The 24,791-nt window shown below is 37.9% G+C and overlaps 1 protein-coding gene across 2 annotated transcripts in view; it reads left to right on the top strand.

The window, feature by feature from the left end:
• CFAP74 (cilia and flagella associated protein 74) overlaps positions 1 to 24,791 on the top strand; it is a 3,161,205-nt gene that overhangs the window by 3,104,164 nt on the left and 32,250 nt on the right. Inside the window, exons 37-38 of one of the 2 annotated variants that reach the window (XM_044062944.1) lie at positions 11,573 to 11,707; positions 11,812 to 11,905. In XM_044062944.1, coding sequence (XP_043918879.1) covers positions 11,573 to 11,707; positions 11,812 to 11,905 — 229 coding nt within the window. The remainder of the gene's footprint in view (positions 1 to 11,572; positions 11,708 to 11,811; positions 11,906 to 24,791) is intronic. The other variant, XM_044062943.1, reaches the window with a different exon arrangement.

Here is a 24,791-nt window from a genome sequence, read left to right as displayed (position 1 = left end):
TTGTCCAACCTTTCTGCACCATTGGCCAAATTTAGCATTGCTTAAATTTCAGGGGCCCAGTGACCAAAAAAACAGAAAAAAATATTTGGAGTTTTAGGAGCCACTGACACTTAAAACAAAACACCTGAATTCTAAATGCTGCCATTATTCTACTAGGGATTTCATCACATCTTGATCTTGTATTACGTACCAGTGGAAGAAGCACACTGTTTTTGTTCATCCTCACACTGCATGCAGTAATGAAACTATTACCTTGCCTGAAGGATTAATGGATATTTTTAACTTTTGATGTAATCACAGTATAATAACAACATATTCTGGATAATGGCTTTATTCCACCACCATGCAAAAAAGTTGCAACCCCAGACATAATGGAATCTGAGTATAATGCCGCTTGACAGGCTGTTACTTTCTAAATATCATGTAGACCTATTGCTATAGGTTATCTGTACAGGAGTATATCTCTAAAATGGACATTTTATAGTAAATATTCAGACAAAGAATCTGTATTTTCAATTATAAATCATAGTTATATTGTGAAAAACAGCAAGTTCATGGAACAAAAAAAAACTGCTGTTAAAATGTATAAAGTTTATTTAGCACTTTTATCCCCAAATATCACAGGACTTCATAAGAATAATCCCCACACAAACAGGAAATATTTAAATAAACAATACTGATCATATGTTCAATTGAAATAAATGTTAAACAGTAATATATTAAAAACTGGCTTTAAAATATTAGAATTAAGTGTTTTTGACTAAAAAGTGTATATGTATCCGAAAATTGTACCTTTTTACGGAATTAAATCACATTATAAATTTAATTAATTATCTGTTATGAGCCTTTAATTTAAGTAGGCAGGAAATGGACATCATCTCATTCAATTCTGGTTCTTTGTAGGCATGTAAGAAAAATTGCCACCAAAGCTCCCTTTACTCTTGTAAAAGACACCAGTGTCCCACTCTTGGACAATGCGCCACTTGTTCCACAAATAAAAAAATGCAAAAATATGTTCTGGATTGGTTTCAATATGTTTATATAAAGTATTAGTACTACTATTACTTCTGATATTGTATAAATGCTCATAAATTTGTTTCCTTAATTTTCTCTCTATTTTGCCCACATAAAATGCAGGGCATAGTTTACAAAAAGTTATATAAACTATACCAGGGGTATTACAATTGTACTTGCTCCTGATAATAATGCATTTCTGCTGAATGTTTATTGTATTTCCATTATGCACATATTTGCAATATTTACGATGTCCACAACTCACCATCATAGGGGGAGCACTAGATATATTGTCAGGTAAGTTTTCAAATAAGTTCTTAAATTTCATACCCTTCTTATATACTGTTTAAGGGCTTGTGCCTAATGTGTTTGAAATATGAGGTTGTGAACAATAAGGGCCACTTCTTATTTAATATTTCTTTGACCAACTTGCTATTGTTGGAATAAGAAGTAACTAAGATCGTGGTAAAATCAGCATCCCATTGTGTGCCTTGTGCTATGTAGTTGGACGATGTTCCTAATTAATTTGGGTGGTCCCTGATGTTACACATAATTCTTAATTCATTATTAAGGTCCCTAATGTGCCCTTCTTGTTTCAACAGTGGTACATATATTCCATTTTGGCTCTTAATAAACTACTTCATCCATTATATCCTGGATGAAATTTGCCAGGTAACCCCTCTTCTGGAACATAGTGGATAAGTTGTTACAGTCTGATATAAAATCATCACAGGAAGACACATTGCAAGTCGCTCTTACCATCTGCCTCTTAACCACTACCTTCTTATGATGGAGGGGATGAAAACTGGTGTAATGTAAAAAGAAGTTAGAATAAGTGGGGTTACAGTAAATACGCAATGTCAGCTCCCCATTTATAAGGTCCTTTTTGATGTGAATATCCAAGTATGAAAATTCATCTGAAGTAACAGTATGGGAAAAAAAGATCAAAAATATGTGGTATTATTATTAATGTATTCAATGAATAAATTTTGTCATAGTCAACATTCCAAAAAATACATACATCTTCTAAAAATCTTGTATATAAAGTCCATGAATGAACAAATGGATTATTAAAAATAAATGTTTCTTTCCACTCTGTCATGACTATATTAGCAAACAGAGACCCACATGCTGCCCTCATACCTACTCCTGTTCTCTGTCTAAAAGGCTCAGTCCTTGGACCTCTCTTGTTCGGTAAAGGCTCAGTCCTGGGACCTCTCTTGTTCGGTATATATTTCTCGGAGGTACAGGCCAACACGGAAGGACTGTGGCTGACCAAGTTCGCAGATGACTGCAAACTGGGCACCATAATCGACTCTCCAGCCGACACAAGCATCCTCCAATAGGGCCTCATAGAAACAGACAACTGGTGCCAGAGCCATGGCCTCAAGCTAAATGCCAAAAAGTGTATAGTCATCCCCTTTGGCAAAAACAAAGTGCCCACAAATTACCACATAGGTGGTAATCCATTAAGTACAGAAGAAGTAATTAGAAACCTGGGGACCCAAGTTGATAGCAATCTCTCATTTGACAACCACGTGGCCAAAGTGGTTAGAAAAACATTTTATATAGCCCACCTAATCATGAAGGGATTCACATCTAGATCAGGGGAGGTCATCGTGCCTCTTTACTCATCCCTCATCAGGCCCATAATTGAGTACAATGCCCCTTTTGGGATGTACCTTACCAGACACCTGCAGCAACTGGAAAGACCCCAAAAGTACCTCACCAAGAGGATGAAAGGGCTCAAACAGATGCCATATGCTGCCCGGTTAAAGAAACTCCAGCTCTACTCAGTGGCATACCGCCTGTTCAGAGGCGATCTGTGCCTGACGTATAAAGCCATGTCCAACCCGGAATTAATGGACATGCTGCACCTCAGAAAATCCAAATCCCATCGAGCTACGCGCTCGAGAGACTTGAACCTCAGCACTGAAATAAATAGGACATGCTGGAGGGACAGATTCATAACCCAGAGGCTCCCTTCACTCTGGAATAAAATCCCAGTCCAGGTTAGGCAGAGTCCCTCATTGACTCTCTTCAAGAGGAATCTTGATGAGTGGATGGGAGATCGTAGGTTTACCCCGGGTATCACTTCTGTGTCACTGTTAGACAGAGGCACAGTATACTAACCTCGAAAAAGGGCATAGCAAAATAAATTTAAAATGGGTGGCGAAAGCCAAACACATTCTGGCTAAGCTTATAAAGGCCCTAGGGAAGATAGCCTAGTATGAACCTATGAACCTATGAATACTGTCCCTCGAAGTAAACAAAATTATATACAAAACTAATTCTATTAAATAAGCATTTGTATTCATTTTGTATTGAGTGAGATTCATTTTTCATTGAGGAAGTCAGTAATCCATTCCAGTCCCACATCATGTGGTATTACTGTGAATGAATTCTTCACATCAGTCGTAATAAAAAATATATATTTTTGATTGATTTAATATTATTGCATTTAGATAAAAAATCTCAGGATTCCTTACATAAATAAACTATTTGTGAGAGACTTAGTTTTAAATCATGGTCAATTGTTTTTCCAGTGGGATTAATTTTAGATGAGCTGGTGGCTACAAGTAAAGTAAAGCAAAGTAAAGCTTTATTATTATTCAGACCATACAATCACAAAGTGCACAGCTGAACAAAATTATGTTCCTTCAAGCTCATGGTACACAACACAGAACCATTACAACAAATAACACAAGTTTGTTTTTCTCCAAAGGGGTGTGTATCATATCGTCGAACTCTTAGTTTATCAAGGCCAACACCACAAAGTTAATTTTTTAAATATTTTTGCAGGGGGCTGCACCCCAGCAATGGGGGGTGCACCCTCCACACCCCTGTAAATTAAATATACCAACCCCAAGATTGTGTTATAATGAGGTAATGGGTAAATCACAGCCAATCAGCATGTCAATTACACAACATTTTTTTCAGGATGGCCAAGTAAAATCTTTCAATGAATTCCACTTCAATAATTAGGTTGTTCACTGAACAGGTAGTTTGACAATTAGGGTTTGATGATGAGGTATTCGATAAATTAAGTGTTCAACGATGTGATATAGACCCCTTTGGAGAAAACCTTCCATTTTCTAAATATTGTTTGTGTTTTGTCACTTTGTTTTCAGAAAAGTTATTTTTGAAGCTAAGAGGTTTGTGTTTTCATAGACTGTTATGAGACTGTATTGTACTTTTAAACAGAATCGTTCTTTTTTTCATTTCAATTTAAAATTTGCTTTACTTTTTGAGGCTGGCAGAGTGTTTTAAAGTGTTTTATATTGCTTTTTACTGGGAAAAAAGTGACTTGTAAAGATTTGTAATTTTTACTGGCATTTGCTGCTTATCTTCCACAGGAAAGAGGCACCATTTTTGGCTTGACCATGGAACAAACTAGTGGTCCCACAGTTGGTCCTACTTCCAGCCACAAAAAGAAAAAGTTAAGCAAGCAGCCCGTACCACCCCAGCAGTCTAGCAATTTGCCTCAGCCGCAGGTGGGGTGACTCTGCTGTGTCATTTTGCTGTAGCTCAGATAATTCATCTTTTATCCCAGATCCCTCTGGTGAAGTACCTACAGTCACTAGGGACTGGAGGGTTTTAGCCAAGTACTCTGTAGCTGTTGAGATCCTCTCAGTGGCAAGGGAAAGCCACTCTTGTTGGTCCTGGGAGATGGAACAGGAAACGAGGCCCTGTTGTGTCAGAATGCTATGCCCATCCCTGGGGAAGCTGTCGCTGCCATTAGTAACATGGTTGGCCCCATTTTCCTATCAAAAATAAAAGTAAAACTAAGCATGTGTGTACTCCTCCTCATATTTCGTTTAACAGGAGTAGTTTACTGAGTCTGGATCAAGGCTTGAGTCAAGCCATTGATCCTTCTTGTAAAGTAGTTTCTAGTAATAGAAAGAAGGATACTACTTTTCCTCAAGAGATTCAAGATTCCGAATATGAACAGGAAGATGAAGGGAGAGATACAGGATTTTCTCATCAGATTTCTGCTTCAGAATCAGAGGAGAGCTCAGTTTATGATTCACCCTGTGGGGGGGGGAGGGGTTGCTTTCTGTGATAAAGTGTGTACTTCTGCAACTTTGCTTTTCAGAATTTTGGATTTTCAGGCTGTTAATGTTACAATTTGCACTGACATTGTGAAGTTATGAGAAGTGTTTTATCCACAGTTTCTTCTTATGATGAAAAATCTACTTTAAATTAAATTGCAGAGGTTGCTATTCATATTTTTAAGTGTGCATATGACTCTGTTGGTACTTCTTGTAGGACTATGGCCACTGCTACTGTTTTGATGAAGTTTGCAAGGCTGTATTCTAAGAACCGCATAAATGATGTTTAAAATGAGATTTTAAAATTCTCTTTGGACAGAGATTTAGTTTTTAGCCCCTCTGCTGCAGAGGTGATCAAAAAGTGTAATGAAAGGGGTAACCTGATCCAGCAAATCTCTAAGATTTTCACTCCTCCTTTTCCAAATTTCCTAATGGTTTCTCTAACTCCTTATCCAGTCTTGGAAAAAAAGGAAGAATAAACAGTCTCAACAAAGTACAGGTAAACAGACCTTTAAAAAGAAATGGCAAGGGGGTTCCAAAAAGAAGTCTTGAACCTCGTAAAATAAGAACAGTCCAGCAAGTCTGAATGACTATTCAAGAGACCTTGTGACCTCCCCTTTCCCTCTCTGACCCCTTTTTTCGCAAGAAAGTCTGAATCTCCATTTTTCTCTTTGGCAACAGATAGCTTCAGACAAATGGATTCTGAAGATCATTCATCAAGATTACAGATAGCAGGAAGATGGTTCTTCATTACATGCTGACCCAAGGAGTGTTAGAACTGATTCCTCCTTCCCAGGTGAGGAATAGTTTTTATTCTAGGATGTTCTTAGTACCAAAGAAAGAAAATGCTTAGAGACCTATTCTGGATGTGTCTTTCCTAAACCTGTTTGTGATGGCACCCAAATTCAAAATTATGTCACTTCACAACCTGTTACATCTTCCTCCTCTTTCAAGTTTCCTGGTAACATTAGACTTAAAAGATGCTTATCATCACACCCCTATTCATCCAGACTTCAGATGTTTTTTAAGGTTTTCTGTGTCTGGATAATGTTATCAGTTCTTTGCCTTACCCTTCGGACTATCAGCTGCACCAAGAGTGTTCACAAAGTGTCTAGATGTCAACTAGACAACTCAGTTCAAAGTGCTTTTCTTCCACAGGAAAAAAATAGATATATATCTAGATCTAGATCTATTTCTACAGTTTTCCACTAAAGCTTCAGTCACTGTGAGGGAATACCTCAGGATTTTGTGTCTCATGGCTTCTATAATTCTCAAGATACTTTCTCCACATGAGAAAGATACAGTAGTATCTGAAGTCTCTCTGGTCCCAGCACCAACACCTTTTGTCTTTTCAAGTCCCAGTGATGGGGTTTGCCAGAAAATAAGTTATTTGGTGGAGACAACAGATATTCTTAAATCCAGGTCTCCCCTTCTTCCTCCCTGTTTCAAAGAAGTTAGTCACCACCTATGCCTCGGACAGTGCAGGGTGTATAGGATGCCAAATATCAAAGAGATGCTTGCCATGATCAAGGCACTCAACTGTCTGAGTTATCTTTGATTCCCTGGACCTTTTCAAGTTGTTACAGACAATACCACAGTCATGTGGTACATCAACAAACAAGGGGGGGCCAGGTCTTACCCTCTTTACAGACTAGCTATGTTAGCTTGGGATAAAGCTTAATAGCACAGTTTCACTCTACATGCATCCTACTTTGCGTCCAAACAAAACTGTGTGGCATACATGCTGAGCAGGATAAGAGCAGACCCTCACAAATGAAAACTCGATCAGGGAGTCTTCCAAGATTTGATTTATCTGTGAGGAGTTCCTCAAGTAGACCTTTTTGCCTCCTCCCTGAACAATCAACTGGCAAGAATGTGTTACAGGATTCAGTGCAACAAGGCATGGAAGACAGATGCCTTTTCATTTTCTTGGACAGGAATGTTCCTGTATGCTTTTCCACCCTTCCACTAATATCCAGGGTACTTCTGAAAATTCAGAAGGAATCCCGCAAGATCACTGTGGTGACTCCCTTCTGGCCTAGGCTACCATGGTTCTTCCTTTTTTTGGAAATGACCCAGGGCAATTACTACAAGGTTCCTCATAGATTGGATCTACTCAAACAAGAACAGGGATGTTTGATACACCCTGACATCAATCAACTTTAGTTGACTGACTGGATGATAGGTTCTTATTTTCTTTTAGGGACCTGTTTACTGAGGATGTGCAACAGGTCTTAATGGAAGCGAGAAAGCCTTCGACTAGAAAAATCATATATTAGCAAATGGAAAAAGTTTTCTTGTTGGTGCGTACAACATAAAAGCATTCAGTCGCAGCTAGTTGTTCTTTGGTTTTACAATGTTTGTATGAGTTACTATCCTATGGCCTTTCTTATTTCTCTGTCAAGGTTCATTTATCAGCCATTTCAGCATCTTTGCCTAATGATCCTTCTCTTTCAATCCAGTCTAATGTCAAAATTTTTTGAAAGGGGTTTTGCACAAGAGGCCTTCAAGTAAACTGGTGCCCTCTCCTTGGGATCTTAATTTTGTGTTAGAGAAGCTAACACTTCCTCCATTTGAGCTAGCTAACCTGGCTGACTTGAGGTTCTTAACATGGAGACAGTTTTACTGATTGCTGTGATCTCTACAAGAAGGGCATCTGAGTTGCAAAGTATTGTGGTGAGTCAACCTTATCTTATTTTCCACAGGGACAGGGTTTCTTTGAAAACTAATCCTTCTTTTATGCCTAAACTGGTATCCAAGTTTACTTAAGCAGAACTATCCATCTCCCCATTTTCTTTCATGAAACTAAAACTGAGGGAGAAAGAGCTTGGATGTCCACAGACAATTCAAGTACTATCTTGACACAACTAAATCTTTCAGATCTTTGGATCAATTGTGCATTTCTTGCAAAGGTGAGAAGAAGGGATAACCTGTGTCAAAACAAACTATTTCTAAATGGTTGTCTAAAGCTATACCTTTTGTTGTTATAGTCACCCTAACAAAACTATTCTAGGTAGGGTCAATGCCCACTCTACCAGGGCCTTCACTTCATCTATGACTTTTTGAAAAGGACTGGATTCTAGAAATATTCTACAAACTGCTACTTGGTCCTCTGTATGTACGTTTGCAAAGCACTATAAGTTGATTTCTTCTCTAGGTCTAAGCCAGGGTTTGTTACAACCACTCTCCAAGGCATCCTGGACTCTTCTCTGTCCACCTCCCAAATTTATTAAGCTGAGGTAATCTACCCATATAGCTAGGGCTACTGCAGCAGTGATCAGTAATGATGAACATAGTACAGTTGTGTAAGTAAACTTACCATAAAATAGATGTTCAAAGGATCACTGCTGCAGTAGCTGCTTCTTCCCTCCAACCCCCCCTCCTTGTTTTTTGGTGTGTTTTTATGCCAGGGTGTGGACATTTATTTTTTATTTTTCCTACATTTGCCTTTTCAGGGCTGAGGCTCCCTGTCTCTGTTGGCAGGAAGGCTTTGAAGGGACTTGGCACCCAAACTTGTTTTTCATTCAGCTCTGCTCAAGCTTTCTTGACAGTTTGGGCTTGAGGAAGATGCTCTGAAGCTTTAGAAATTGGCCAGCTGTTATATAGCTATGGTTACTGCAGCGATGATCGTTTGAATATCTATTATTATGGTAAGTTTGCTTACACAGCTGTACTTTCCTTAATACAGAATCATATTCCTTTAAAAAAAGTTATACCTCCAGATTGGTGTACATATGCCAGTGCCAGTATGTTGTTCCACAGTTTACCATTTTATGCTATGTACGAATAACACAGTTTTGTTTTGCATGCCTTTATACAAAACGTCATATTTTTGTGTCTGTGTACTTTAATGTTGACAGTTGTGTGTTTTGTGCAACTAATGCTATTAATAAATCCCTGATATGTAGTGTTCGTGCTTGGAAGAAAAAGACACAATTTTGGCATCTTAAAGGAGAGAATTTGTGGTCTGTTTTATACAGCTTGGTGATGCAGCAGGAAAGAAGATACTGTTGATGTATATGAGTTTTAGAGATGTCTTGGAGGAGAGGTTGTTTGTTAGAGTATTTTAGAAAGAAAAGTTTTGACCATCATGGAGCTACTTTATTTGAAGACCTGATAAAACTGGATTTTTAATAACATGGCTATGGTTTTGGTGTCTATGCTCAAAGACTTGCTGTATGCAGTTTTGTGGTTAATGTTTGTTATCTGTTCTTAGTGAACCACTTATTCTTGTTTTAAGCAAATTTATTGTATTTGTGTGGCTTATGGTTATGAAAAAGTTCTTGGATTTTAATTTGTTTACAAGAGATTCTTTATGTGGTTTCATTGTTTGAAGGCTTGAGTGTGTTGGGATACTAACTTTAAGAACTAGCCATTTTACACTCTTATATAGCCATTATTAGTTGACTACTGGGATCTATTACCAATCATTTAAAATACAATTTTGAAATGCAACATTTTACTACATTTGCTACATTTTTGCTGGAAAACAATCTGGCTTGGTCAGTATCATACATGTAAATGTGTTTCTTAGTAAAGTTGTTAATTGCAGATGTATTTCATTCTTGCAGTTTTGTATTTGGTTAGATCATTTGATCATTTTATTACATTTTTTGTGATTATTGTTTTTTTTTTTGTCAGCTGCTTAGGAAATAAACAATATAATAAATGTAAACTTGAACTTGTTGTCTGACACAAACTGCCCCCAAGCAATATCAGTGATCATTCAGTAGCAGCAGGTAACCGGTTTCACAGACATCATGCCTCCTCACCCCTACCCAAAATTCATAATTAGTTTCTGTTCATACCCTTGAGATTTCACTTTGAGAAAAGGGAAGAAGTTAATGGCAGATGTTATGTATTTAACTTGTTGCTTATAAACACATTATTTGTCCCCCTTTACAGGCTATTTCAATATCAGTAATCATTTAGCAGTGATTGTGTAATTTGCCCTGTTTTTTAACATACAGCTTGTCTACCACCTCAAAAGGAAAGCCACCTTCTTTGTACCCCCTCTTGTTAGATTTTCAAGAAACTTAAATGAAAAAATTGACATAGCGAGGTATTTCAACTAGTTCATCTCACACAATAAGTATTTTTACCTGGCCTTTGCTTTGATCTGCAAGACAGTACATTATCATCCACAAAGTGCCTCTGAAACAGACAGATGCTTCTGATGAAATTCACCGGTGTTTCATCCCCAGGAAGTGGCAGGAAAAATGACAGTGTACTCTACAATGTTGCTGCTGCCCCACCCCACCACAATTAGCATAATAAAATTTTAAAAAGACATGAATGGTATGCTATTGAGGGCAGTGAATGCTTTTACCACCACCTGCAGTTAATATCTGGCTGTCTGCCATGAATTATATAAAAAAAGTACACTGCAAACCAAGCACAATTTTCTTTTACTGTAAAAGCCTCCATATCAGTATCTAAATGTTAAGCTTCACCTCAACTGTACTAATAGTCCACCAAACTGGTAGTATAAGTTCCATATTTTTGTTTCGGAGTTTGGTAATTATAGCGTATTGTGTCCCACAACTCTCGACTCTGAGACAAAAACACAGACATTATTCTATTAGCTCAGCAGGCCATGTAGGTGCTTGTGGTTGAACAAGTTGTGGTGTATGAGACACAGGTTGGAGAAGCTTCAGTTATATCATTGCATAATATTGCTCATTTAGAGCATGATGTTCTTAAAGAAGCCATCATATGAAAGGCGAAACAATTTTATTGTGTTAATATAGTTGCCTCCTTCCTTCTTGTATCTCTGCAAGCTACACAGGACTTCCTACATCTTAGAAAGCTGGTTAACATTCAAGTATATGATACTGTTTAGACACTGACATGCTCAATGGTTGGGACTCTTAATGAGTAATTGCACAGTAAGCCTGTATGAAGGTGAGCAGTGAAACTAAGGGAAGGTAGAAGAAATATCTGGATGTAAAGAAGTGGGGAGTACAGGTAACTACATATAAATGCATTTCATGAGAAATCAGTTGTTAACAGGTAGGTTGTCAGGTCCAAGAACCATAGCCACAAGGACACATAAATGTGATGCATATATCTATATTTGTACCTATCTATAAAAAACTTGTAGAGAGAAAGCTCACACAGAAGAGCAGGTGAGAAAAGAGATAGCCATCTTAATAGAAATATTTATATAACTGTAGATGTACATATAGATGTACAGGTATAGATGTAGACCACCCAGTATAGAATATGAAAACTCCATATAGATAGCAAAGGGAAACTGAACTCCAGAACCTAAAGCTGTGAGCCGTGTTGTATTTGCATAACATACAAAATAGCATACATATGTACATTATATATTAGTATGTAAACAAATTATAGCATTCAGCAATATAAATCTAATAAATACAGACCATCATTAAATTTTGTAAACATATTTTGAACATGTTTATGAAAAGTGTCTAAATTATTCCTTCTTTGAAAACTTCCAAAAATGAAATAACTCTGGACTTTGTTCTCTGTCATTTTAGAATGTAGAATTTTTCTTTGACAACCTGCATCCACTTCAGCAAAAAGGATTTTCTTTTGATCCAATAAAAGGTTCTGTAGATCCTGGACACAAAAGAAGCATACATATCACTTGGACACCCCCTGCTGGATATGATGTAAGTTTCACTTTCCAACAGCAATTTGTTTTGTTTTGTTTTATATTTTTCCTGGATTGCTATTAGTTCCCCACTGGTTATATAGCCTTCTTCCTTCGTTCCAGTTGACTGTAATACCCCACATCACCCCAGTAGAAGTCTCCTCTTTCCACAATGGATTTATTTCACTGTGCCCCTACTGCTACATTAATTGTGAGGGTAAGTACCATTCTGCAGTTAGGATGTCATCCTGGCACTGTAGATGTTTATGTCGTGTCCTCTTTTCTTCTTGGTAGCAAGTAGCCTCTGTTGAACTAGGCTTGCAGTGATGGACGATAGGCCAAATGGCTCATGCTAAAACACACACACACACACACACACACACATACACATACATGCACACACACACACACACACACACACACACACACACACACACACACACACACACACACACACACACACACACACACACACACACACACACAGAAAATAAAAGAAGCAAATTAAGACCATCTTGTTGAAATTGTTATTGTAGTAGGTGACAGTGATAAAATAACATACATAGTAGCATCAGTCTGGTCTGAAATCAGTGAGAGAAAACTGATACTGCATGCTTACAACATGGTACTTCCTGAAATGCACTGTGTAGGCCCCATCATTGATCAAATTGTAAGAGAAAGGCTTGTCATTCCTCGATGATTTCCTCCACAGTACAACTTATTACAGTCCATGCATAGTCTCTTCCACAGTAGAATTCTTGCAGCCTCTGTCATCAATATAACTAGCAGACATGACATTTTGTCTAGTTTGCTTTATACATTTTAATCAGCAGCTTAATGATGTCCATTTTGAGATGGTATTTAAAAGACAAGTAAATTATGGTAGCGATGTCAGTTTCACAAAAGTCCAAAGTTCATTAGTTCTACATAAAATGGAGGCATTGGTGACTCATTGGAAGGTTTTTTGAAGCATTGACTGACGTTGAGGTAAAGGTGCATTAATCAGTATCAGTCCACAAAGCCTTTAAAAATACTTGAAACTCATACCAATACTTTCTGTTTTTATCACAAATATAAAAAATATATGATACCAATCAGGCTTTAATATTTTATTACATCTTCAACAAGGAAGATAATTTTTATTAAACATTTTACCAGTTCTGCATGTGGAATTATAAAAGCTGTGAAGATTTTTCCAAGTAGCCCTTAATCAGCCTTTAACTTTCAATCAGTTGGCATATTAAGCTGCAATGTTTAAATAAAGTACCAAATGTATTATCAATTTTAATATCTAAATCTAAAATAATTTGTTTATTTTGGATAAGGAAGGAGAGAGAGTGTGAGAGATCTCATTGCTATTTATAATCAAAGTGATATCATTAAACATCATTGGATAGTTATTTAATAAGTTATTAGTCATATTTTTATTTTTATCTTTTTTTGTAAAGATTATGAATGTTCAATTTATAAAATGTATCTAAACCATATCTCCTTAGGATTTCTTCTGCTGACAGTAATTTATTCATTTTTATGAAATTTGACCAATAAATAAATTCATTACTTTTAAGATATAACATTTGATAATATTGTTTACTGGTATGACTAACCTTAGTACATGCTATCTGTAAAACTGAGATTGATTATGATATTATAATTTTCTTTAATGGTTTTATTGAAGTTATCAAAATATATATTCTTAGATATTTAATTTGTTCTTTGATTAAATTATGAACAGTAAGAAGATTTATATTAGTTTCATTTTGATTAGTAAAATTTCAGATAATTTTAATTAAATTTAATTTTTCATATATGTTCATAACAATTAATAATAAACTATTGTTAGTATGATATCAGCAGCACATAATTGGATTTTGGAAGATGGTTTATTTTTCTTTATAAAGCCTCATTGTTTTTATTATTCCTTATAAATTCTGTAAAAGGCTGTATACAAAGATTAAATAGCTGAGGTGAAAGCGAGCAACCTCAGTCTGATGTTCTAATCTTCATTCATTCATTAACCTGTGGATCTCAGTTCCGACCCTCAGAACCGACTTGGTCATTTCACTAGCTTGATATTCAAAGCTAGAGCTCCTCCTCCCTACCCATAATGCTTCTTTTCCCTAAAGTACCTCAGTTCTCATTTGCTGCTCATCGAACAAGCAGCAAGGATTTTGGTGCTCTTGAGTGCCTCCTTTTGAATATGTTTTTTCAGTGAGTTAAGAGAAAACTTCTCTTCCTTTTCTGTTACCTCTCCCTATCTTCTTTAGCTTCCTATAGTAGAATTGTATTTGTAAATTGGGTTTTCTGTCCACCATAGCCCTTTTCCCTCTTTTCCTTCTCTTGCCCATTCTCTGAAAAAAAAGTGTCTTTCATTATGTCCAAATCTAAGTCAGACAGGGCTGATAAACCCTTAGGGCTCAAGAAGTGCACTTCCTGTAGGCACAAGATTCCCTTATGTGATGCCCAGAGGTTGTGCATCCATTGCTTGGGTCCTTCTCATTTAAGCAGTGATTGGTCTTTGTGGGCTTCCACCAACGAGCGTTGGTGGCTCGTTGAAAAAAAATGATTATCAAGGGGTTGCTGCCTTCCTCCTCCTCTTCTTCTGTTCCTTCTTCTTCGGTGGCTGAAACCCCCTCTAGAAAGCCCAAAGATGACCAGGAAACTAAAAGCATTCTGCCAACCAGTTTACCTCTTCTCAGCCAGAGTCTGTTAAAAAGGTGCCAAAACCATTGGAAACAAAGGCTTTGGAGCCTTCTCCTTCTGCTCTGAGAATCATCTCTCCACCCCAGACCTTGGTTTCTTGTTCAGGGCTGAGCATTTCATCTCAGAGATCTGCATTCTGGGAGACCTCTCCAGAAAATATCTCTAGACCTGCTTCCACATCCTCATCTTCCATCAGGTCTTCCTGGAGTCTGTTGGATAAGGATGTTGGTAGAAATATTGAGACAGTTTCTAGAAGCACAGATTCAGATTGGGATTTTGCCTGCTTTGTCCTCTGCTGGATCCATGAGGCTTTCCCCATTCCATCCCATGGCTCCTTCAGTTTCGGAGTCATCAGTTCCGTTGGTCCCGGGAACCGAGGTGTGAGAGCCGATAGTGATTACATCTTCACCTCCAACTATCTACCTGGCTATCTACCACAGTGTCAGTTCTGACTGTGTCTTGGAACCATAGCCTCAACACTGGTTCTGGATAATGACTTTGAGTCCAAAATTTTCAGAGTTGTCACTTCCCATCAGAGCTTCAGTTTTTGACAACTTAGCTCCAACTACTCCTTCAGAGTGAGAGGCTCAGGGCCCCTGAGGGATGTCTGCTCCAGTATCCTCAGAATCCTTCTGCCTTTGAAGTGGTGGAAAAGGTCCTCTGCCACTCTGGGAGATCCTCGGTTCTGACCCCCATGAAACTTCTCCCTTTCCCCACTGAATCTGTCTCCAAGGCCTCTCATCTACCACATGGGTAGCCAGTCCCGGGAAGCCTCCAGACTGTCCTATCTATGGACCCCCAGAAATCTTTGGACACCTCCCAGGAGCATCCCACTGAGGAGGTTCCTTGGAAGAGACTGTGCAAGAGGAGACGCATTGATTCCCCGAAGGAATATGTCACCATGGACACTGATTTCAAGGAAGGGGAGGAGTCCCCAAGATCTCCACCAGACGATGTCTCCTTTGGAGACATCTTAGAGATCCTCCACCATAGAGGTGGATGGTCTTCCAAAAACCCCTCCCCTGAGGAAACAGTGCTGTTGGAGGCTTTTGGGTCCAACCCATCCACATCCTGGGTGTCTCCCCTTGCAGACCTGCTCATTGAGTTGGTGTTTTCCAGGGCATGGAAGGAACAGGGCACAGTAGAGCCCATCTCCAAGCACATGGACAAAATCTTGAGTGTTCCCCAGAACAAACCTTTCTGGATGAAGGGTATTCCCATTGATGCCATGATTGTTGCATCAGCCACCAAAAAGGAGCTGGCCCAAGAAAGCTCCTCTCTCAATCCCCTAACAGGGAGTATGGGGCTTTGGACAGATTTGGTAAAAGAGTTTACACCTCAGCAACTTTCTGCTTGAGAGTGTTAAACTATCTTTCCCATATTACGAGACTACAGAGGGACCTGGTCAAGGAACTCTCTAGCTCTACCCCAGAGTCCATTTCTGCAGAGGAGCAGAAGATTTTGTCCTCCAGAATGGCCACACTTTTATCCCTGTCTAGCACGTCCATGAGGCTGATATCCCATGTAGCAGGGGATACCTCAAGGGCAGCCTGTTCTGGCATTGCAATAAGGCATCATGCCTGGATGCAGCTTTGTGACTTTGCAGAACCATTCAAGGCATCCTTCATTAATGCACCGTTTGACAGATCAACCTTGTTTGGGCTCAATGTTTGAGACAGTGAGGCAGTGAGAAAGATGGGGAAGACCCTGTCTGCCATTGGGATCTACCCAATAAAGGTCCTTCTCCAGGAACCACCATGGGAGTAAAAAAATGTGATTCAAGAAATCTCGGGGTCCTTTTCATGATTCTCAGGGAGAATTTTCCCCTGAGGCAGAAGGGGAAATAGCCAGAATGGTAGACACCGCCCATGCAGGTGAGGGGGTCTGCAAAACCAATGGACTCAAGAGACAGACCCTTCCAGCACCCCTGAACAATTGCCTGACTGCCTTCCTCTGGAGGCAGTTGGAGGGCATTTCTCCTTGCACCCCTAAGCCTGGGAAGCCCTCACAAATGACTGATGGTTGCTAAGGATCATATCCAGTGGATACTCAATTCCCTTTTTAAAGACACCAAGAGAAAAGTCTTTCCTCCCCAATGTCCCATCCAGTCAGAGGGAGCATGCAGCTGTAGAAGTCACAAAATTGCTGCAGAAAAGAATCATCCAGGAGGTCCCTCTGATCAAATTGGATTGGGTGTTTACTCAAGGTTCTTTTTGGTACCCAACAAGACAGAGGGGACTTGAGGCCAATTCTGGACTGGACATCACTAAACAAATTGTAAAGAACATGAAGTTCATGATGGTCATGGTTCAATTGATCCTACCTCTACTGAGGATGAATGACTGGATGTGCTCAGTAAACCTGAAAGACACATACTACCACATCAAGATGGACAGGCACTCCAGAAGCTTTCTTCATTTCAGGCTGGGAGCCAGTCATTTTCAGTTTAAATCAAGCCCATTTGGTCTCACCACAGCCCACAGGGTGTTCACCAAATGCTTGGTGGTGGTTCCAGGTCATCTCAAGCTGCAGAGATTCCGGATATGTCCCTGTCTGGACGACTGACTCTTGACCACTCAAGTTAAAACAAAAGCACAGAATCCCAAACGAGTTTCAGGTTTTCCACCGGTTTAATTTGATACTGTCACGAACCAAATAAAAACAAATAAAAAAAGAAGAACACAGAATACAAATGCTAATCCTCGTTAAGCGCTTTTCGTCAGGATTGTATCCGGACTTCTTCAGACAAATAACCCACTCTAAAACCAAGTTTAAATAACCTCTTATCCATGCACTAACCAATCAGGACTTAACACACACGTTTCAACAACTTAAAGTTGTATTGCTTTTTTCTTTAAAAAAGGTTGTCAATTCTTTTTTAAAAATAATCAATTACTGATCCTAAAACTAAGCCTTGTACTAAAACTTCTTACAAATATACAACGCAAGTCAAATAAACAAAGCTATGTTAAACAGCCCAGTTTTGCTATACTGTGTAGCGAGTTGTTAACAAAAAATGGGCTAGTTTTTATGGTGATGTGTGTAAGCAGTCATTCGAGTAAAGTAAGATATTAGGGTGTCTCTTCCAAATGTGTAATAAATATACATAAGGTCACCCAATAATTAAACTCAGTGGTTTTATTTGTGTTACTCATAATATCCTGACTGCCATTACTTACGATCCTCTGTTTAGCTAGAAAGGCAGAAAGTTAATAAATGGGACTTCTAATACCGTACCTAACCGTTCCTATATTAATCAAAATTTATGGTATAAACCAACGTCACCAGTGAATAAGGCAGAATACAATACCTTATTATCAACACTGGGACTTTTCTCTATCGTTGCTTACAATTCTCTGTTCAACTGGAAAATCAGGAAATTAATAAAGGGGACTTCTAACGACCATGCCTAACTATTTCTATGTTAGTCAAGGATGTTGGTGAAATGACGTCACCAATAAGTGAAACAGACCACAATACCTTATCATCAAAACTGGGACTTTTCTACCTTAACAGACTCCTTAGTTTCAGTACACAAGCTATTGAGCATGTTTCATTCAATCCTGGCTCCATGCATGCTCGTAAATGCAGTTGCCAGCTTAGCTCACTCTTTTCTAACTGTAGTTTAACATAACTGTCATTTAAATATTTACCCCCTATATTTTCGTTACATACTTTACAAATAATCTTGAATTTAAATGTATGCCCAGCATTTTGATCAGAATGCCTAGCTAAGGCGTTATCGTTATTACTCCTACTAATAGCATATATGTGTTCATATATTCTCTCTCTTAGACGTCAATCCGTCTTACCTATATAAAATGATGGGCATTGTTGGCATTGAGCCAAATAAACTACTGATCGTGTGTTACAATTATAAACATCATAGACTGAAAATGTTTCATTTCTAATCGTAAAAGTATTAGAACTATCTGTGAAGTGGCAATATTTATATGTTCCACATTTGTGTACCCGTATTATTTTTCCTAGTTTTACTTTGGGTTTCTAACAAGTTCTTCATATTAAACCCTCTTTTAAACGTGATAGTTGGATGCTCACCGATCTTCTTAAAAATATCCTTGTCTAATGATAAACAATACCAGTATTTCCTCACTATTTTCTGAATATCTGATGCCACTGGGCAGTAGGTGAAGGTAAATGCAAGTGAAAAGTTTCTGTTTTTATTTTGGTTGTTGGTTTCTAAACCCCCTTCCTCACTTAATCTAAGCTGTCCGTGCCTTCAGGTACTACTAGTTGATTTGTCTACTAGTGTAACATCCCCTGTTATTACACTTCTATTCAAAATGGGTTTATAAGTACCACTTCTTCTTTTTGTTTTCATCTCATGGAAGATCTCTGTTAAAAACTGTCTGGGATATCCTCTATGTGTGGACATTTCAAACAGTAATATACATTCCACTTCAAATTCTTCATCCAAAGTTACCATCCTGGCCGCACGTACAAGTTGGCCTTTCACCACAGATTTCTTCTGGTGGTGTGGATGTGAACTAGTGAAATGTAAAAACGTGTTTGAGTAGGTACTTTTCCTGTGTATTCTTGCTGTGTATCTACCTTCATGTGTGTTCTTACTAAGTTCAACATCCAAAAAATTAATCTTGGTTTCCTGAAAATTATTAGTAAATTTCAAAAAAGAACTAGTTGAATTGAGAAAAGTGACAAACTCTTCTGCCAACATGCTGTCTCCTTTAAAGATTACAAAGATGTCATCTAAAAATCTTTTATATAGAAGAATTTTTTCTTCCCACTGACTTTTCAAAATAAAGGTTGTTTCCCAGTAGGCCATAACCAAGTTTGCAAAACTGGCACCTACTGGGGAGCCCATTGCTATCCCAATCTTCTGTAAGAACAATCTGTTGTCAAATGAAACATAATTATTTTTCAAAATAATATCCAACAGTTGTTCTACTAATAAACTTTCATTCTCAGTGGCGCCCTTCAACAACCCATTGTGTACCCAGATCTTGTGGTATACATGAATACAGATCACATACATCCACCGTGAGGAAGTTATATTCGCTGTTAAATACTAGTAACTCAATTTCTTCCAAAAAGGACCAAGAATCTTTCACTATCTGTGTTTCCCTTTCCACATATTTTTTTCAAAATTGAGTCCACTACTTTCGCACAGGGGTATGTGATCGACTGTCTTGCGTCCACCAAAGCTCTAAATGGTGGGTCAGACAGACTTTTATGAATTTTGGGTATACCAAAAAGCCATGGGATTTTAGGGGACAACATGGCCAAGTAGTGGTTCAAATGGACATCTGTCAGGCCGACCATGAATAAGTCACTAAAGTACATCTTAATTCTATTATATGCCTAATTCAATTGGTGTAAACTCACTTCCTCATACGTTTCCTTTTCTAGTAATGTTATTATTTTCTTTGTGTAATCTTCATTATACATAATAACCAGACCCCCTCCTTTATCAGGTTTCATAAACCTGATAGGGAGGGTCCTAAATATTGTTAGTAGTTGTCTTTCTTCCAATGTGGTATTTTCACTATGCCTACTTTTGTTGTACTTTTGTATCACCTGTCTAAACTCATGTTCACACAAAAACTCAAACATACTAATAATAGAACTACTTGGTAGATTAAAAGTGCTAGTCACCCTCAATTCACTGTTACTGTATGATGAGTTTCCCATTAGAACACTTAAATTCAACTTACAAATAAAAAGTTTAAAATCAATAAGAAATTCAGCAAGGTTACACCTGTTAGTTGGAACAAATGTGGAACCCTTTGCAAACAATTCAACTAGTGTCCCATCGATGTGACATTCAGTATAATTATAAATTTTAAAGTCACCATCGTTGTTTGTTATAACATCAAATAAGGTACATCCTAGTTCTTGTTGTTGCTGCGGGTGTTGTATTTCCTCCTAGGGGGATATTGTGGGTTCGACTTCCAATTGTTCCCCCTCCCCCCTCTGTAGTTTTTTTGATTATCTTGAGGTGGTTGTCGGTGCCACTGGTTTTCATCTTCAGGGTACGGTTGATGTAAGCCCTGATGTTGGTATTCAGTACCTCCTCCATTATTTTGCGTTTCGTTTGTACCTTCATTTATGAAGTCCAAACTGTTAAGTCCTTCCTCAACTCTTGTGTTACCCGTTCCCACATTAGCCACTGCCCGCTGTTCCTGTCTATTGTCAAGGGTTCCTTCCCTCCTGTTCCCACTCACATAGTTCTGTGAGCCCAGTGGTTTTGGGTACGCATAACCTTCTGCGTAAGCTTTCAAATCCCTTTGCAGTTTCTTAATCTTAGTTGTCTTTAGTTTCTCTAGTTGCTGTGCAATACTAGTAAAGATTCTACTGTAGTCGTATTGGTACCTATTGAACACTAGGCCCCCTTTAATTTCGTTTTCCAAAGTTGTAGTTTCTAAAGTAAGTTCATTCACTGCAATCTGATAATGTTTAATCATACACTTTAACAGGTCTAAACCTTGGTTGTTAAATAGTTCAATGAGTTCTTTGTGGAACTCAGAACCTTCGGTTAAGCTTGTGGGGTATGAACAATATCTGAGTCCCTTTGGAATAATCTTTTCCTTGATGCACCTGTTAAAATAATTCAATTCCAACTGTAACTTTTTTATTTTAAGTAGTTTGCTGTCAAACAGACTAAGTTTTTCTACCAAAGAACAATTTACAACTCTGTCTGAGTCACAGGTAGTACTTGCCTGTAAATTGTCCAGTTTGAGTTCGTCGTTCAACCAGGATCCAATGTCATACTGGTTATTGAAACCTGGTGAACCGCTCCTTTCTTCAGGGTTAGCTTGTCGTATATCAGAAGTCCTCTGTATCACCCCTGTGTTCAAATTCTCCTCTCCAGTATTCTGTTGTGTTTGAAAAGAAAATAGTCCTTGTGACTGTTGTGTATGAAGTCCTGCTCGGTTAGTGTTGTTTATACTTGTGCCTCCTTTAGAGTTCATGACTGAATCCACTTTAGCTGTCAAGCGGTCCAAACACTCATTCATTAATTCTAGTAGTTGGGTAAGTTTACCCTTCTCCGATATTTCGCCCTGTGTGGAAACATCCATCATAAATGTCGGTCGTCGGTGCTATTGAACAAACACCAATAAACGAAACTTCAACGACTCAAGTTAAAACAAAAGCACAGAATCCCAAACGAGTTTCAGGTTTTCCACCGGTTTAATTTTATACTGTCACGAACTAAATAAAAACAAATAAAACAAGAACAACACAGAATACAATTGCAAATCCTCATTAAGTGCTTTTCGTCCGGATCGTATCTGGACTTCTTCAGACAAATAATCCACTCTAAAACCAAGTTTAAATAACCTCTTATCCATACACTAACCAATCAGGACTCAACGCACACCTTTCAACAACTTAAAGTTGTATTGCTTTTTTCTTTAAAAAAGTTTGTCAATTCTTTTTTAAAAATAATCAATTACTGATTCTAAAACTAAGCCTTGTACTAAAACAAGCTTCTTACAAATATACAACGCAAGTCAAATAAACAAAGCTATGTTTACCAGCCCAGTTTCGCTATACTGTGTAGTGACTTGTTAACAAAAAATGGGCTCGTTTTTATGTTGATGTGTGTAAGCAGTCATTCGAGTAAAGTAAGATATCAGGGTGTCTCTTCCAAATGTGTAATAAATATAGATAAGGTCACCCAATAATTAAACTCAGTGGTGTTATTTGTGTTACTCCTAATATCCTGACTGCCATTACTTACGATCCTCTGTTTAGCTAGAAAGTCAGAAAGTTAATAAATGGGACTTCTAATACCATACCTAACCATTCCTATATTAATCAAAATTTATGGTATAAATCAACGTCACCAGTGAATAAGGCAGAATACAATACCTTATTATCAACACTGGGACTTTTCTCTATCATTGCTTACAATTCTCTATTCAACTGGAAAATCAGGAAATTAATAAAGGGGACTTCTAATGACCATGCCTAACTATTTCTATGTTAGTCAAGGATGTTGGTGAAACGACGTCACCAATAAGTGAAACAGACCACAATACCTTATCATCAAAACTGGGACTTTTCTACCTTAACAGACTCCTTAGTTTCAGTACACAAGCTATTGAGCATGTTTCATTCAATCCTGGCTCCATGCATGCTCATAAACGCAGTTGCCAGCTTAGTTCACTCTTTTCTAACTGTAGTTTAACATAACTGTCATTTAAATATTTACCTCCTATATCAAAATGCTGGACATACATTTAAATTCAAGATTATTTGTAAAGTAGGTAACGAAAATATAGGGGGTAAATATTTAAATGACAGTTATGTTAAACTACAGTTAGAAAAGAGTTATGTTTATCCTTTGTGGCTGTTCCCTTTGGGAAAGGGAGAATCATACTTGTTGGTATTGGAGGAGGGGGCAAACATTGCTCTTTCACAAAGCTACTCTGAGGAGCTTAATTTCAGAGAAAGGATTGGTCATCAGGTTTGTCTTGTTTTGGGGAGAGGGTTCCAAGAAAATGAAACATAAAGTTAGGCATTTTTCTTTTCCTTTATTACATAGGACAGAATGGGAAAGATTGGCTGAGTTTTACTAAGGGTTTATTTCAGTCTTTACATTCTGACCCTTTCTTGAATTTAAAAAGGATGAGGTTTTCCTCTCCCAGATTCTGATTCTCAGTCTGAGAAACAGAAATGAGATTTAGATTGTGTTTCTAAAATTCCTATACCACAGAACAGGTATTCTGACTTTGACAGAAGTTTTTCTTCAGAATCCCCCTAGAGAGTTATCATTTTCTGATAATATTACCAGAATGAAGAAACAAAAAGAAATACAATAATCTCAGCAAAGATACAATTTATGTCTTTGCACAAAGGCCTGAAAGACAGATGCTTTTTTATTCCCGTAGATAGGGATATTCCTGCATACCTTTCCACCCTTTTCTGTTGAAACAAGGGTTATTCTAAAAATTCAAAAGGACTATCCAAGGATGATACTGGTAACTCTGTTTTGTCCCCAGTAGCAGTTGTTCTCCCTTCTTCTCAAATTGGCCTGCAGTTAATCTTCCTGTTTTGCCAGCATTAGAAGATGTTTTCTTTGCAGTTAGCATTTTGCCTGATAGTCAGCCATTTGCCACTAAGAAGTCTGATAAATTATATAAGGTACCCTGTACCACAAATTTCTTTTGTTCAAACCCATTTTAGAGAGTGTTTGGTTTCCTAAGACACAGAAGTAATTAAAGAATTCAGAGATGTCTTAGTCTTTGAAGAGGGGAGGTCAGCAGCAATTAACATTCTCATATTGTCAAAAAAATCCAGCAGAACTTCGACATGTGAGCCTGACAATTTTTTTTTTTGAAGAATAAGGTGGAAGAAGTATACATTTTCTTGCCAAACTTGTAAAAGGCTTTTCCCATCCTTGATAGAAGGAATAGGGTTAGGTGCCAAAAGATGTTTGTTAGAAGATGGTCCTGACAGGAAAATCACTGTGACAGTGTTGATATTGTTTCTAGAGCAACTGCCACTTGATGAGAAAATTTACTTGGCTACATTCCCAGAATTTACCAGAGGATGTTAATGCTGATCTCCTGAATGCTCCAGTGGATAAAGAGGTATTATTTGGCCCTTCCAATGCTGAGGTCATTGAACAATATGATGAAACAGGAATGCTAATTCAAGGATTACCCACATGTTTTCAACCCCTCTATGCCATAATAAAATCAAAACGTTCCTTCCAGTTCAGGTTCCTTTTACAGAAAACAGAATATGCAATTCCCCCAGCAAGCCTTATGCAAAAAAAAAAAAAAAAAAAAAATCAGAAAGCAATGTCAAGAAGTTCAAAAATGAACATTAGATATTCCCAGAACTAAGGACAATCTAAAACAGACTGACTATATGTACCGTCATGTTTTCCCCTCCTTACCCTGGCATTCCAGTAAAACTTTATAGCAGTGGAGTTTGCTGTAGGGGCTTTTGGGAATTTAACATAAAAGGTCAAACTTCATTGGGGAAGGAGATTACAGAGTAGTAATGCAAGGAGCAGCGATATTTGTAGAAATTTTGCTAACTGGCTGCTGAAGTCTGGGAACTTTTAGAACATCGAGGAATCTTACTTGCTCATCAGGGGATAGAAAAGGTATTCTGTAATGGGCTGCTAGTTGATAATTAATCCTGTCTAAAGTGTAGCTCAATGAGCTTAGTTTTTGGGTCCCTATGGATCTGCCTGGAGGTAATATGTTCCTTGAAAAATATGGAGACTTCACCATCAGGTATGAAGATATGTAAAGTGCAAAAATCCGAGTATAGGGAGCATGCTATCTTTACATTTAAACCAGTTTTCACCAACTTTGCAGACATGAATGTTCTCCAAGTGCAAGAATACCTCAAGATCAAGTAGCTTATTGTTCAGACTTCTGACATTGAGGAGAGCCACC

The sequence above is a fragment of the Protopterus annectens genome, chromosome 2.part1 (genome assembly GCF_019279795.1).
Source record: "Protopterus annectens isolate FY-2018-M chromosome 2.part1, PAN1.0, whole genome shotgun sequence".
NCBI lineage: Eukaryota > Metazoa > Chordata > Ceratodontiformes > Protopteridae > Protopterus > Protopterus annectens.
The sequence above is the reverse complement of the archived record's forward strand: the minus strand, read 5'-3'. Positions and strand labels throughout refer to the sequence as shown.